At 38.5% G+C, this 15,615-nt stretch overlaps 1 protein-coding gene across 4 annotated transcripts in view; it reads right to left on the reverse strand.

Annotated features, from left to right (window-relative positions):
• Nucleotides 1–15,615, reverse strand: part of ubr2.L (ubiquitin protein ligase E3 component n-recognin 2 L homeolog) — a 74,795-nt gene that overhangs the window by 25,527 nt on the left and 33,653 nt on the right. For all 4 annotated transcript variants that reach the window (XM_041562524.1, XM_041562525.1, XM_041562523.1 and 1 more), the window contains 14 exons: nucleotides 14,968–15,029; nucleotides 14,386–14,496; nucleotides 12,930–12,995; nucleotides 12,028–12,150; nucleotides 11,820–11,883; nucleotides 11,248–11,372; nucleotides 8,407–8,459; nucleotides 8,227–8,329; nucleotides 7,532–7,580; nucleotides 5,682–5,836; nucleotides 4,828–4,930; nucleotides 3,455–3,564; nucleotides 1,815–1,895; nucleotides 885–1,066 (listed from right to left, as the gene is read on the reverse strand). In XM_041562524.1, the coding sequence (XP_041418458.1) occupies nucleotides 885–1,066; nucleotides 1,815–1,895; nucleotides 3,455–3,564; nucleotides 4,828–4,930; nucleotides 5,682–5,836; nucleotides 7,532–7,580; nucleotides 8,227–8,329; nucleotides 8,407–8,459; nucleotides 11,248–11,372; nucleotides 11,820–11,883; nucleotides 12,028–12,150; nucleotides 12,930–12,995; nucleotides 14,386–14,496; nucleotides 14,968–15,029 (1,387 nt within the window). The remainder of the gene's footprint in view (nucleotides 1–884; nucleotides 1,067–1,814; nucleotides 1,896–3,454; nucleotides 3,565–4,827; nucleotides 4,931–5,681; nucleotides 5,837–7,531; nucleotides 7,581–8,226; nucleotides 8,330–8,406; nucleotides 8,460–11,247; nucleotides 11,373–11,819; nucleotides 11,884–12,027; nucleotides 12,151–12,929; nucleotides 12,996–14,385; nucleotides 14,497–14,967; nucleotides 15,030–15,615) is intronic.

The raw sequence follows: 15,615 nt of genomic DNA on the forward strand, positions 1-15,615 counted from the left end.
AAGAAGAAGGCAAATAATTCAAAAACGATACAAAATAAACCATGAAGACCAACTGAAAAGTTGAGCAGAATTGGCCATTCTATAACATACTAAAAGTTAACTCTAAGGTGAACCAGTCCTTTAAGGGAATTGGAGTCCTGGTTAGAGGAGAGTTTATTTTTGATACATTGTTTTTGATGTCTGGAAGATAGCAATAGCAAAGGACAGACAAATGCTACTTTCAGTTGCAATTTTATTATTAATATCATAAACAAGATGAATATCCTGTAAATGATATCCTTATAAAAGGTGATCAGTGATGTCATCACTTATAACCAGTACAAACGTGGGTTCCGTTATCCGGAAAACCATTATCCAGAAAGTTCTAAATTATGGATTAGAATAGAGTCTGTCTCCCACAGACTCTATTTTATCCAAATAATCCAAACTTTTAAACATGATTACCTTTTTCTCTGTAATAATAAAACAGTAGCTTGTACTTGATCCCAACTAAGATATAATTAATCCTTATTGGAAGCAAAACTATCAGGTTTATTTAATGTTTACATGATTTTCGAGTAAAACTAAGGTACGAAGATCCAAATTACGGAAAGATCCGTTATCCGGAAACCCCCTAGGTCCCGAGCATTCTGGATAACAGGTCCCATACCTGTACTCCGTAACATAATTTCTGTTATAAGACTCATTGAAATGTGTGTATTATAATAATGTACTCATGCTGTTAAATATGATGATATTAGAAGCAACTCCGCATTCCAGTGATGACTTGCCAGCCAGATTTTAAACTGGAAGCTGGAAATGGGCAAAACTGGAAGGCAATAATAATTGAGTCAGTTTAAAATTGGTCAATAATAGACCCTTCTATAACATACTAAAAGCTTCACCTGTGATCGTATGCAGTGGAGGTTGATGCATTCAATTCATCCGTTGTCTGCTGGAAAAGTTCTCTATTTTCATCAATGAAATGTCGCTGCATTTCTGACATCTGGGCCATAATCTTTTCTCTACGGAGCCTGGCAATCTCAGCTTTTCTTTTCCTCTCTGCTTTGTCTTTATCACGTGTATTCTATTTAAAAGGGAGGACAAAATTTATAATACAAATGAAAATGCATTGAAACTAGTCAGTCATTTAACTCAGCAGCATGCCCCCCAGTTCACTGCAAATGAAAAATTATCTACAGAATAATTTTGGGGACTGTCATGTTGAATTCGAAAAATGTTACAAGATTGCAGATTGAAAAATACTGCCCAAAATGGTAATCCTACTATAGCTCCACAGATTTGCAAGATGGTAAATAAGAACTGTCAACTTAACTAGTCCTTAGTCTGTGTCCCCATCCAATACATGGAAACCCCATTATTTGGGAACCACTGCTCTAGAGTACCTCAGTATCTTTCTTGTCAGTCTCATGCAGGAGTTTTAGGGGGGCTCCTTCTGCCTAAAAGATGTAATAGAGCCCGCTCTAATAAAATCACTAGAAATACGGTCTCTCTACATGCAGAATTTGTCGCAAAGTCATATATTTTGTTAGATTTTGTTTGTACTGGAATCCGTTATTTGAGTGAGCTCTAATTCATCTGCTGGGAAAGTGACCCCCTCTATAAGATATATTGAATCAGAAGCGGTACAGAATTTTTAATTGATTATATTTAGAAAGCTTCTTACTTCAGTGTGCTGAAGCTTCTATTAAACTTTCATTTTCGCAATTGTTCCCCTTTAATGAGGGTGTCTTTGGCCAATGTTATGTCTTCAGTGTTGTTACAAATGACAATAAAATTATAATACTTGACAAGAAGTAATAGAATAAAAATACCTCTTCCAAAACACTTCCTTCTGTTTCAAGGACAGGGCTTGTAGATGGATTCTCTCTGATTTTTCTAATGTTACTGAACATCTGGAATAAAAACAAAGAAATGACTGTGCCAAACAGTGAAATGTACACTGCTTCTCTATAAAAAGGTATTGTTTGATAAGCAGGTACAAACTGTTTTTTAAAATAGGGCCTGACATTCAGTGTTGGACTGGGGGGCCTGGGGCCCACCGGGGCTGCTGCATCAGGGCCCCCACACACACACCTGGGCCCCCCTCCATAGCTGCAAAGAATTCTCTGACATTTCCTACTCAAGCCCCAACCCCCCCCATTTGGAATCAGTGGCGGCATGCAGGGAGCCGGTATGACTGGCCTGACCGGGACCCACCGGGTTTCTCCTGGTGTCCTGTTGGCCCAGTCCGACCCTGCTGACATTTCAAGCACATAAAGGCCCAAATAGCACCCCCTACTGGCCCAATACATAGTATGTGTCTATGGTATCTTACAGCAGCCCCTCTGGTATTTGACCGAATCTACAGATTGCCAGTAGGGGTCTGTATATGAGGTATGTATATGTATTAAATATTGAAATATACATATATATATATATATATATATATATATATATATATATATATGGCATTTCCTATACATCACACATTAATGTGTCAGGGAAACAGAGTTAAAAAGACTTTGCTTTTACACAGATTGTTATTGCATTTTTTAACACTGCCATTCTGAATAACTGAGGCTTGTGCCAGACTAGTGGTGGGAAAGCTTTGCCAGGTGGGCAGCAACCAGAAAGGAAACTCTATCCATCCAGCTAGGCTGGCTACATTTAATGGTCATAACCAGCAATCACAGCTTGACATGTCTTTTTATGTAACTAATGTTGGGCAAATGTTATATATTTACTGCTGGCCCAAATCATTTCTGGGCCCAAAACTGGCCATAAGATCTATGTCAGGAAGTTTTCATTAGTGTCAATAGGAGGCAGCACGAGTGGTTTCTTGTATTTTGCGTCACATTATCCAAAAAGTTTAAAGAAAGAACTGCTTGTTTTTACTGCAAAAATAAAAGTTTACAGGCAATTATTAATAAATACACAGTCCTTTCTAACTAGAGATTAAAGGAGAAGGAAAGCTTCGGAAACATTTTATTGCCAATAGATTAGCCACAATAGTGCAAGCTATATTTATTCTGTAGAATCTTTTAAGATACCTGAGTAAACAGCTCTAGAAACTCTGTTTGTTTAGGATAGCAACTGCCATATTAGCTTGGTGTGACATCACTTCCTGCCTGAGTCTCTCCCAGCTCATTCACAGCTCTGGGCTCAGATTATAGCAGGGAGGGGAGTAGGGAAAAGGGAGGGGGAGAGAGGAGCAACCCAAGCATGCTCAAGCCCAAGCCCTGGAGGTTTAAGCTGAAAACAGGAAGTCTGATACAGAAGCCCATGAGTACACAATAGAAGGAAAGAAATGATGTGTTTCTTTTGACAGAGGACTCAGAGCAGCATTACTTTGAGGGTTTACTGGTATATTTAAATGGACCTTTCTAATAAGGCTTACTTAGTTTTAACCTTTCCTTCTCTTTTAAAGTAGCTTAAGTGGGTAACTAAAGATGTTGGGGCTGTTTTTGTTTACCTTTAATATCCAGCGTATCATATCCTTATGCACTTCCAAGTGTGCTGCGTTTTGCAAGGTTTCCAACATAGCCAAGATGCTTGGTGATGTATTTGGTGCTTCCCCAGGCCCTACACATTGATGTAAAAATGTTTTTAATAATCACTTCCCAAATTCAACAGCAAGTATTGACGGTAGCTAATTAACAAAATTAAAGGGGAACTTCACAAAGGCTTAACTTAAGCTTATTGAACGGTAAACTTAATTTCAAGCAAATTTGCAAGTATACATCATTTAAAAAATATGCAGACTTTTCATGATTTTTAATGGTTTCTGACAGTTCCCTAAGCCTAACCACCTGCTCTCCTGCTAAGCTATCTGACTACTTTGCTGAGCTGGCTGACTACTGTTACTTTGTATCGACAGCCATCTGTCCTCAGCCTGCATCCTCCAAACCCCACAATTCCCTGCACACGTGATTTCAATAAAGAAAGGAACATCATAGTGCAATGCATTGTGGGTTATGTAGTTCCTGCATGCTGTCTGTAAGCTGTGGAGAAGTTGTTACAATTTGTAACATCAGTGTTTAGTCCCTCCTTCCCTGCCAGGATTTCAAATGATATAGAAAGAGAAGAACTGTTAAACAGCTGGATTTCAGCATAGAAAATGGCATTTATTCGTACATTTTGAAGAAACAGGTAACTGTTATGGATATATTAGGGGTTTCTTTGTTATGTGGGCCTCTTTATTAAATTTTGGTTTGGAAGCCGGAGTTCCCCTTTAAATACAACTACTTAAAATCGCATAGTTGCACGGAGTGGAGGACATTTGACTACCACTTTAAGCGATAAATGTAAAAGAGAAGCAAAGCCCCCAATACTCATGCATAAGCCTTATTTTTCATAGGTATATAGCAACAATAATACCTGTTCTCATGCCTCCATACCTCTTGCTTCAAAATAAACTCTCCTTTTCCACCTCAAGTACAATTTTGCCTACCCTTACCTGCATTTTGCTTATTATCTAGCAATATCAATGGTGAATAGGGACAGCAATATGTATAGGCCTGGACCTATGTGATATGGCTGCTGTGTATATGCATGTAAAGTAGCCCAATAACACACCTTCCAGAAGCAGGCAAGTTTGGGGCCTAATTACTTTATAAAAGTTTAGAGCATGTCAATGAACACAAATGAATGAGTTGGAGTTAGAAAGATGTCTACAGTACTGCCGGCTGCAATTTCTACTTCTTTAATCTAAACTAAATAAAAGGACAGTGACATGATTTGAATTCAAACCCTTTATGAGAGAAGTCACGCTTGGACTGATCAGGATAAGTACAGAAGACTGCGGACTAAAGCTTCCCCAAAATTTCTACTGACAAGCCAACCTACTTGAGATTTTTTCAGTGAAATTAAAGGTGACAATGTTGTCCTCGCTGATATTCTGCAAGTGCTGATGCTCTTCTTGTAATGCCATTCCAATTAGATGCAAAACCTGGAAAAATAAAACAATATAAAATATACAAGATTTCCTCACTAAGGTAGATTAATCCATGTGCAATGGGAACAAAAACCCACGGGACAAACAATAATGGTCATGCATGTGGATGTACAAAGTAGGGATGTACCGAATCCATTATTTTGGATTCGGCCAAACCTCCGAATCCTTTGCGAAAGATTCGGCCGAATACCGAACCCTAATTTGCGTATGCAAATTTGGGGTGGGAAAATAAAGTCAAGTGGTTTCCCTCCCCTGATTTGCATATGCAAATTAGGATTCAGGTTTGGTTCGGTCTGGCAGAAGGATTCGGCCGATTCTGAATCCTGCTGAAAAAAGGCAGAATTATGGATTCGGTGCATCCCTAGTACGAAGTGGGAAGCAACTGTCACTTTCTTCCTAAAGGTGAATTGCATACAGACTGAAGGGAAGACTCAAAAGTGGGTATTTTCAGTCCAAAAAAAATTATGCGATCCCATGGCTGTTCCTTCTTATGGCTGGAGGAGTGTCCCACACATAGAAATTAAAGATCTACAAGCATGGATGTGTCCAACAGATTTCTTGGAACAAGGCTGGTTATGGTTACTTAGAAGGAAGTCGGAGTAAAAGACCTAGCATGTGTGTGTTTAGTATTTAAAACACCAGTGTTTCTTGTATGATATATTTCAACAGGACATGTTATTAGCATGATATATTTTTTTCAACGATCCTGGGTGCAATTCCCTTTCAACAGCACAACAGCGCTTACCCTTTGAAGCATGGATTCTGACCAGGCGTATCCATTTGGCTCTACCGCCCACTGTAATACAGTTCCCATGATGCACAGCATGACGTCTGATTGAAGAATGTTTATCAAACTAGCAAAAAGCGGACAGAATGGAGGCAGCACTGGTGGAGGCAGAGCTGAAACACAAAATAAGTTTGCTTTGATTGATTTCCACAATCTCTTTTGATGCTAACTCAAATTTGCCTTCTAGAACAAATCTACATTTTAATTGAATTTAAGGGCAGAGACACACGTAGAGATTCGGGGAGATTTTATCTAAATCGCAGACGAGATGGCATTCGGAGCACTTCATTTTCCGAAGTCACCCGAAGTTGCCTCAAAGGAATTGTCGGGAGATTAGTCTCCCGAAGGGGAGGCCATTTTTCGCTGATCGACTAATCTCCCCGAATCTCTACATGCCCTAAATCGGTCCTATTCACAAAGTTGGTAAATAAAGTAATCAGATCAGATTGTAATGCACTGTGCTAAAAGCACAGTAATGCACATTTCTTGATGAAATAAAATCACTGTCAGGCTCACAAAGCTTCTCAATCTACCACTGAACTTTTTTCCCTCTATCAATTTATAAAGTGCAATTATATCAGAAAAAAAACCCTTATGAAAAAAAGGCAGAACAAAACAATTTTTTTAAGAAGCGTTTTAAAGTAATACTTATATAATGCAGTGTTGCCCTGCACTGGTAAAACAGCTGTGTTTGCTTCAGAAACACTACTATAGTTTATATAAATAAGCTGCTATGTAGCATTGGGACAGCCATTCAAAGGAGAAAAGCCTCAGGTTACACAGCAGATTGCAGATAAGCTCTGTGAACATAATGGTGTTATCTGTTATCCACTTTTTAACCTGTGCCATATAGTCTTTTTTTCTATTTCCACCATTGCTAAACAGCAGCTTGTTTATATGAACTATAGTAGTACTTATCTGTTATCTACTGTGTATCCTGTGCTTGAATGGCTGCCCCCATGGCTACACAGCAGCTTGTTTATATAAACTATAGTAGTACTTATCTGTTATCTACTGTGTATCCTGTGTTTGAATGGCTGCCCACATGGCTACACAGCAGCTTGTTTATATAAACTATAGTAGTATTTATCTGTTATCTAGTGTGTATCCTGTGCTTGAATGGCTGTTCCCGTGGCTACACAGCAGCTTGTTTATATAAACCATATTAGTACTTATCTGTTATCTACTGTGTATCCTGTGCTTGAATAACTGCCCCCATGGCTACACAGCAGCTTGTTTATATAAACTATAGTAGTACTTATCTGTTATCTACTGTGTTTCCTGTGCTTGAATGGCTGCCCCCATGGCTACACAGCAGCTTGTTTATATAAACCATATTAGTACTTATCTGTTATCTACTGTGTATCCTGTGCTTGAATAGCTGCCCCCATGGCTACACAGCAGGTTGTTTATATGAACTATAATAGTGTTTCTGAAGCAAACACATCAGTTTTACCAATGCAGGGCAAAACTACATGATATTATCATTGCTTTAAAACACTTTAATTTTTGGTGTTACTGTTCCTTTAAGCTTGATGATTTGCATCAACCCCTATGCTTAGTTTCTCAACAGCAGCCCAGACTATACTGAGCATGAACAAAACCCAAGATGGGGAGGCTCCCGTGCACAGCTTTAAAAGCCGGAATCCCCTGCTGAACCTTTAGGCTGGAGCAGAAAGTCCAGTATATAAAATAAGGCATAGTATTTAAGATCTATCATATTACTAGCCACATTAATTTTACATCCCCTTATATTATTGTTTGGTTGCTCACAACCATAAATTATTTATAATTATTAAGTCATGCACCTGTATCTTCACCAATCTGCCTCTTCAGTTTGCGCTGTGCTTCCTCTGCCTGAAAGAAAGCAGAGAAAAAAATGAATTTCTATGCACATTCAAAGTAGGGATGCACTGAATCCAGGATTCGGTTCGGGATTCAACCAGGAATTCAGCCTTTTTCAGCAGGATTCGTATTCGGCCGAATCCTTGTGCCTGGTCGAACCAAATATTAATTGCATATGCAAATTAGGAGAGGGAAGGGAAATCTGGTGACTTGTCGTCACAAAACAAGCAAGTAAAAAAGCATTTTTCCCCACCGTTTCCTTTTACTGCCCCTAATTTGCATATGCAAATATGAAAATTAGGATTCGGATTGGTATTCGGCCGAATCTTTCAAGAAGGATTCAGCCAAATCCAAAATAGTGGAGTCGGTGCATCCCTAATTCAAAGGCATAACTGGTGCAGAAATGTCCATTTGCCACACACTGAAAATGACCTTAATACAGTTCTGAACTGACATTTACATATTAGTAAAGGTTAGATTTACTGTACAACTTCATTAAGAGAATACAGTGTTGGTGTTTATTGTAGCTAGCTTGCAAATAAAAAAGTCGGAACTGTCAATGCTAAAACATTTTAGTCCCATGGCACACAGAACTTGACTAGCCATGACGGTTTATATTAAAATTGTGTTTTTTTTTACAGCTAAAGAGAAACATTACCTTGGACTGTTCGGCCCTTGAGAAATGAAAGTAAAACAGGTTGAAATCCTTGGTACATTCAGGCTTCAATTCATACAGTCCTCGTCCTGTTAAGCCTGGTTTCCTTAAAGTGGAAAGATTGTGTTAGTACTGAATATTGATGAATTCTTTGCAATTAGAGAAACAGGCATAAGGACTTACTTGAATGAAGCTATAGTTTCAATCACAGTCTCCATCCCTGTTTCCTTATTCTCCTGCAAGTAAAATACAATGAACCTTTATTTTATATGACGCAAAAAAAGTTGCGCGGACAATCAAGATTTGAGGTCTTTGCGCATTAAAAATGCAGCGTGTAGCACTCATCTGACTAAAAGACATTAACATAACATCCATTTGCACGGGCACAAGGGTACTTTAGAACCAGCATCACAGACTTTATGACCTACAGCACTTAAAGGGTTATATTTAATATGTACAGGTCATTTTAATGTCTCTACCAAAACCTTTAAAGCAAATTGCAAATATGCAATTAAAGATCGTTTTAATTAAAAGGGGACCTGTCACCCAAAAAACATATTCCAAATACTATTTTATCATGTTAGTCAAGCAAAATGAACTTTAATTACACTGTAAAAATCATTTAAATCTTTTTCCTTCGGTCTGGGAATTCATAATTATAGCAAGCAGGCAGGATCCATTTTGTGGACGTTAAATTTTGTGTTATTAAAGAGGTACTGACACCAGAAATTATGCCTTTTTTACATCTATTATAAAATTGACTTTGCATGCTAATTATAATTTTGCCATAAAGTATTTGCTTAAAGCTTTTACATTACCCATCTGACTCCCTGTGATCTAGTGATGTGCGGGCCGACCCAAAACCCCCGGGTTTACCTGCGGGTCGGGCGGGTTCAGGTCGACCTCGCAGTTCTCCTCGCGGGTGGTGGGTGGGGGTTGAGCTCTTCTCCTGCTCTCCCCGCCCACCACCTTCAAATGCCCGCATCCGACTTCCGGTTTTATAGTCTCGTGTCTGCTTGCCCTGCCCCTTTTGTGACATCATTGTGAAGTCATCGGTGAAGCGGGTCGGCGCGGGTCTATAAAAGGACCCTGGAAGCACGTGGGTGTGGACGGGCACGGGTTGTAGCAGGGCGGGTTAGGGTCGGGTGCAGGGTCAAGGAAACAATGACCCGCACATCACTACTGTGATCGTCTATGAGGGGGCTGCCATATTTGTGCAGCAGGAGTCCGTTAGCATTAGAAACTTTAACTGACAGGCTGAGATGGGACAGTCAGGTTGGCAAAACAGGTTCAGAAACTTCAAACTTACAATTAATTACAAAAACAAACCTCTCAGCAAAAAACAATCAACATGATCTATAGGTAACTTTTAATGTACATTCATATTTTAAAAAGTAGTTTTTTAGTGTCAGTATCACTTTAAGGCAAGCCTTGTATCATCTCAGAATCTTGTTTGTGCACCAGAATGGGGGACCTGATGTCCATCCCCATGTACTGGCTACACAATTAAATGGTGAAGAGAACTGGGGAATGTGGGGAGAGCAGTGACATCAAGTGCTGAATGGAAAGTGAAAGTAATTGTCTGCCTAAGGCACAGAGGAGGGGCAGGCAATATTTGATTGACAGCTGAGATTTTTTAAAAGCGTTTACAACAGAGACGAATGCTTTAATAAAAAAAAAGAATTTGGATTTCATGTTTCATTTGAAAAGAAATTTACAAAAAGAGAAATATGAGAAGAGTGACAATGTGTCGCACCATTCATATACCGTGATAATGATGTAATTAGAGAAAGTATACTAAATATATTGTGCATGTACAAAATGAATTGGTGATTATCACACAGTTCATTGTATTTCAGTTACAATAAAGGAGTTGAATTTCCTCATGTGTATGTCTCATTATTATCAAAATAAATACCCATAAGTTCGAGGTTACTCAAATATTAAGTGCTTAAGTGTCTTATGTAATTCATCTCAGTAGTTCCCTAGACAATAGAAAATTCATAATCAGCAGCGGTCATGTTTTGTAGAGCAGTGAAAACATAACATTTAATTCATCATTTTAAATAAAGAGAAAAGAGCACCTAGTTCATGTGTTAAAAACAATTAAAAATAAGTAGTGCATTGATCTGTGTTTAGTGGTGGGGGATCCTGCTTAGTGGTAGAAAAATGAATTGGACCCCCTCAGATCCAAGCACCCAACCATACAACCGTCGTGAACACCAACTTTCTATAAGGGGAAAGTGTGACCTTGGTTATGACAGTGCACTCTGGAGCCGATACTACTCAATATTTGGAACCACCATAAACAATTAAATAAATAAAGTGAGTTTTTCGGTCAGACTCGCTTTATTTATTTAATTGTTGGTTGCTTGACGCCCATTGACTTTAATGCGTTTTGTAAATTTTTTGGTGAAGTGAAACAGATTCGCCCATCACTAATAGTGAATATAAACTTAATTAAATATGCTGCATCATTTCTGAAATAATTGATTGTATTTACAAAGTTTCTTAGTTGAGTATGATGAAGCTTATATTAAATTTTCATTTTCGCGATAGTTCCCCTTTAATCGGAATTTCTGTGTTTCACATATTTTGTGCAATCCAAATTTAAAAATGCAGTGCAGTATACAGGCATGGGATCTGTTATCCAGAATGCTCGGACCTGGGGTTTTCCGGATAACAGATCTTTCCGTAATTTTGATCTTCATACCTTAAGTCTACTAGAAAACCATGTAAGCAGTAAATAAACCCAATAGGCTGGTTTTGCTTCCAATAAGGATTACACAGAAAAAGGAAATCATTTTAAAAATTTGGATTATTTTGGATTATCTTAGTTGGGATCAAGTACAAGCTACGGTTTTCTTATTACAGAGAAAAAGGAAATTATTTAAAAAAAATGGATTATTTGGATACAATGGAGTCTATGGGAGACGGCCTTTCCGTTATTCGGAGATTTCTGGATAATGGATTTCTGGATAATGAATCCCACTACTACATTTTTAAGTGTAGGACATTACTCACATCCTCTGGCAAAGCCTTGACCAGCTCGCTGTGGGCCATTGGTTTGATGCTCAACTGATGGATAATTTCCCGTTTTATCACATCTGTTGCACTTACTTGACCCACTCCAGGACAAAATCTTTCGCCTATAATAGAGAACAAAAACAGTTATTTAATTAGATATAGTGCTGTCTGGAATTTGAACCCTATGCAAACAATGAATTGAAAGCCAAATTCATGGGTAGTGCAGCCTACTCTTCAACCTCCAGTCACACTGTAGTGAAGGTTTTCAGAGCTTGTTTCAAACCTCCTTTAAAGTTCAAAATTTGCTCTGGGCTCCCTTTATTTCATATGAAGGTTACAGACAACAGAAAAAATGGCAAAGTAATTCAACCATTCAACCATTGTCCCAATAATTCAATTCAGAAATATTTACGCGTCCCAAACTGTTACATTTTCCCAAATATGTATTGAGAATAAAAAAATCTGATCCTGTTAGTCTGTACCCTAGCAGACTACCTGCACCTGTTAGTCTGAACCTGAGCATTTCACATTTAAAAGTCAAATGTAAATCATATGATTTAATATCTTACCAACAATCATGATAATTAGGTGTAGCATTTCTTCAATGAGTGTGTTATTTTGTTGTATTATATCCTGGAAGAGAATAGGTAGCAGTTTAGACAAATGGCTGGTGTTCCACACATATTATTTTTTTAGTGGAGGACAAGGATACCCTGATTTACACAATTCTTAGGAAAAAAAATACAATCCCTCCCCATTAATGCAATAAGACGTTACCTTATTCGTGCTTTCTTTCCGGAATCTCTTGCCGTAATCTGGAGTGCTGAAAATCTGATACAGTTCGAAACGGCTCAACACGATCATTAGAAAGTGGTTTGGGTCCATCATAGATGCTCCAGCCTACAGGAAAAGAGGAATGTTTCATTTCAAATAGGATATTTGAAACCTTATTGGTATTGTCTTAGACAATATAAAGGAGTAAGATCCTGAGACATAACCCTACAGAGATATGCCAAGACCCAGCCACATTAATGGGCAATGACACATGGTGCTACGCCACAGACAATACTGAGAATTAAAGGCATTTTTAAGCAATTAAGCGATTTTAGTGTACTGTTTATGGCCGGATGTTTTCTGGAGACTTGAAGCCTTGACAAAAAGGTGGCCATAGACGTTACAATCATGAAAAGGCGCCCGATCAACAGTTTCCGGCCAGCCTGATCGACAAGCCAACCGATATCGAAGTCTTCTGCCAATATCTGTCTGCTTGTCTTCTACCATCCTGCACCAAATATCATACAAAAAATTGTATCGTACAATATTATCAGTGCGTCTATGGTCACCTTAAGACCTGGCTTCACAAAAATCAGTCGGACCAATCCTAAGGCCCACTCAGATAATGCTTCAGCCTAGGGTACTTCCAGACACAGCTCCTCCACCTCAAAAATTACCACTAATAAAACAAGAGAGTCTCCTCAACAAATCAAAAACAAGTTATGACTCTTGACGTACACAATAATCCTACCTAAAAACAAGAATGCTTAAAGCAACATTTGCAAACATTCAGTATGATAAACCCTGCCTGTCATGACCCTTCCGTAAATTCTCAAGTATGTATGACAATACCTATAAAACAATTTACTAGTCTCATTCTGCATAGCAAAGTAAAAGTGTGTTACCTGAAGCATCACGATATCTTTGTCAAACATCTCTTTTCTGCATTTTACATTATGATAATAATAAATCTGTAAAAAAAGAAAATACAAGCAGGAAGCAATTATTTATAATTTCAGTGTTTACAGTGTTCTGTTGTTTAGAAAACAAAGAAAGGGATAATCACTTAGGGTGCCAATTAGTTAAGCTATGCCCGTTGATTATAATTGTTAACCCCAAACTTCTCTTCACTGAAAAATCCATGTGCACCAGCCAAAACACCTGAACCTCTAGGCCATTTCAGTAGATACAGTATATAAAGTACAGCATTTCTAGTCGTTATCATTGTTAACGCTTTAGTGCTGCTTTAAATCTTAATTGTTCTTAGTGGGGTCCCTCAGGGCTCTGTATTGGGTCCACTTTTATTTAACTTGTTTGTTAATGACTTAGGGGAGGGTATTGCAATGTTTCAGTGTTTGCAGATGACACAAAACTATCCAGCCCAATTAATTCCATCCAGGATGTGGCATCCTTGCAACAGGGCAGCTAAGTGGCAAATGAGATTCAGTGTTGATAAATGTAAAGTCATGCACCTGGGATGTAGAAATATCCTCTTATACCCTTAATAAGACTGCACTAGGCAAATCCATAATGGAAAAGAACCTTGGAGTCCTTGTAGATGATAAACATGGTTGTAGCAAGTAATGCCAGCAGCAGTAATGTCAGCAGCATCAAGGGCAAATAAGGTCTTGAGCTGTATTAAAAGGGGCAGAGATTCAAGGGAGCAGGGGGGGCATATAGAATATGCCGTACAGTTTGGGTCTCCATCACTCAAACAGGACATTATTGTATTAGAGAGGGTACAGAGAAGGGCAACTAAGCTGGTAATGGGAAAATCTTAGCTATGAGGAAAGACTGGCCAAATTAGGGATGTTCACGCTGGAGAAGAGGCGCTTAAGGGGTGATATGATGACTATGTATAAATATATAAGGGGATCATATAATATTCTCTCTAATACTTTATTTACCAGTAGGTCTTTCCAGCTGACACAAGGTCATCCATTCCGATTAGAAGAAAAGAGGTTCTGGCTAAATATTGGGAAGGGGTTTGTTACAGTGAGAGCTGTGAAGATGTGGAATTGTCTCCCTGAATCAGTGGTACAGGCTGATACATTAGATAGGTATAAGAAGGGGTTGGATGGTGTTTAGCAAGTGAGGGAATACAGGGTTATGGGAGATAGCTCATAGTACAAGTTGATCCAGGGACTGGTCCGATTGCCATCAGTCAGGAAGGCATTTTTCCCCCTCTGAGAGGCTTCAAATGGGGTTTTATTTGCCTTCCTCTGGATCAACTAGCAGTTAGGCAGGTTATATATAGACTTAAAAGTTTGAACTTGATAGATGTGTGTCTTTTTTTCAACCTAAATGACTATGTTACTATGTCATTGGTAAATTTCAGAAACATAAAACAAATTCTTTTACCTGATTTACTAATGAAAAGCCATTCCTTCTCCACATCCCGGCATGAACTTGTGCACATAGCACCAAACTGCGGAGAGGATGCTCAATAAGCATTGGTGGGCTCAGTTCACTCTGTATGAATGAAACAACCCACAATCCAGTCAACAGTCAGTGCAATATCAGAGACAAAGTACTACTTTCTATCATAACAAAGGTCTAATTCAGCTGGAACTTATATCATATAGAACAGTCTTAGATAGTTATGTTACCTGTCTTTTTCCCTACTCTGTCCCCTTTAATTTCTTTACCCCTTTTCCCTAAAAAGCGTTATTTTCTTGTCCCATGGAGCCCCCCAAAATATAATTTTATCCTTTGCCCCTGATCATTAATATGTCTGAAACCAATGGCCATGAAAATAAACTTCTAGCGAGCTGGTCATACAGAAGATCAGCAATGTATGAAAATGATGGAAGAAAACACTTCAAACTAAATAAGAAATACAGCCATATTTGTATGTTGTGGGGCTATTTGTCCTGTTTAAGCAATTTAGACAAGAACTGTCATTGTAAATATAGATCAGCAATACTCTAAAAGTATACTCACAAAGGGAAGCTGCTCGGGAAACTTGTATGCTACTTCACTTTTACTCAGCAAGGCATGTAGCCCTAGAGACCACCAAAGAAAAAAAAACCACAGAATCATATTTACATTATGTAGCCATACCTAATCAACATTTTTAAAAGGTTATTGGTAAAATATCCAACTATGAGTTATTTTTTGTATATTTCAGCATCTGTCTGCCTGACCTTTAAAGGAGAAGGAAATGCTACAATTAAGTGAGCTTTATCAGAAAGGTCTATATAAATACACCAGTAAACCCTCAAAGTCCTCTGTCAAAAGAAACACAGCATTTCTTTCCTTAAATTGTATACACATCAGACTTCCTGTTTTCAGCATAAACCTCCAGGGCTAGGGCTTGAGCATGCTCAGTTTGCTCCACTCTCCCTCTCCTCCTTCCCGGCTGTAATCTGAGCCCAGAGATAGTGAGCAGGAAGAGACTCAGGCAGGAAGTGATGTCACACCAAGCTAATATGGCAGCTGCTATCCTAAACAAACAGAGAGAGCTTCTAGAGCTGTTTACTCAGGTATGGTAAATCATTCTACAGAATATAGTGTTAAAGCTTGCACTATTGTGGCTAGCCTATTGGCAATACACTGCCTCAGTAGCTTTCCTTCTCCTTTAAAGTACCT

Source organism: Xenopus laevis, chromosome 5L, assembly GCF_017654675.1.
Source record: "Xenopus laevis strain J_2021 chromosome 5L, Xenopus_laevis_v10.1, whole genome shotgun sequence".
NCBI lineage: Eukaryota > Metazoa > Chordata > Amphibia > Anura > Pipidae > Xenopus > Xenopus laevis.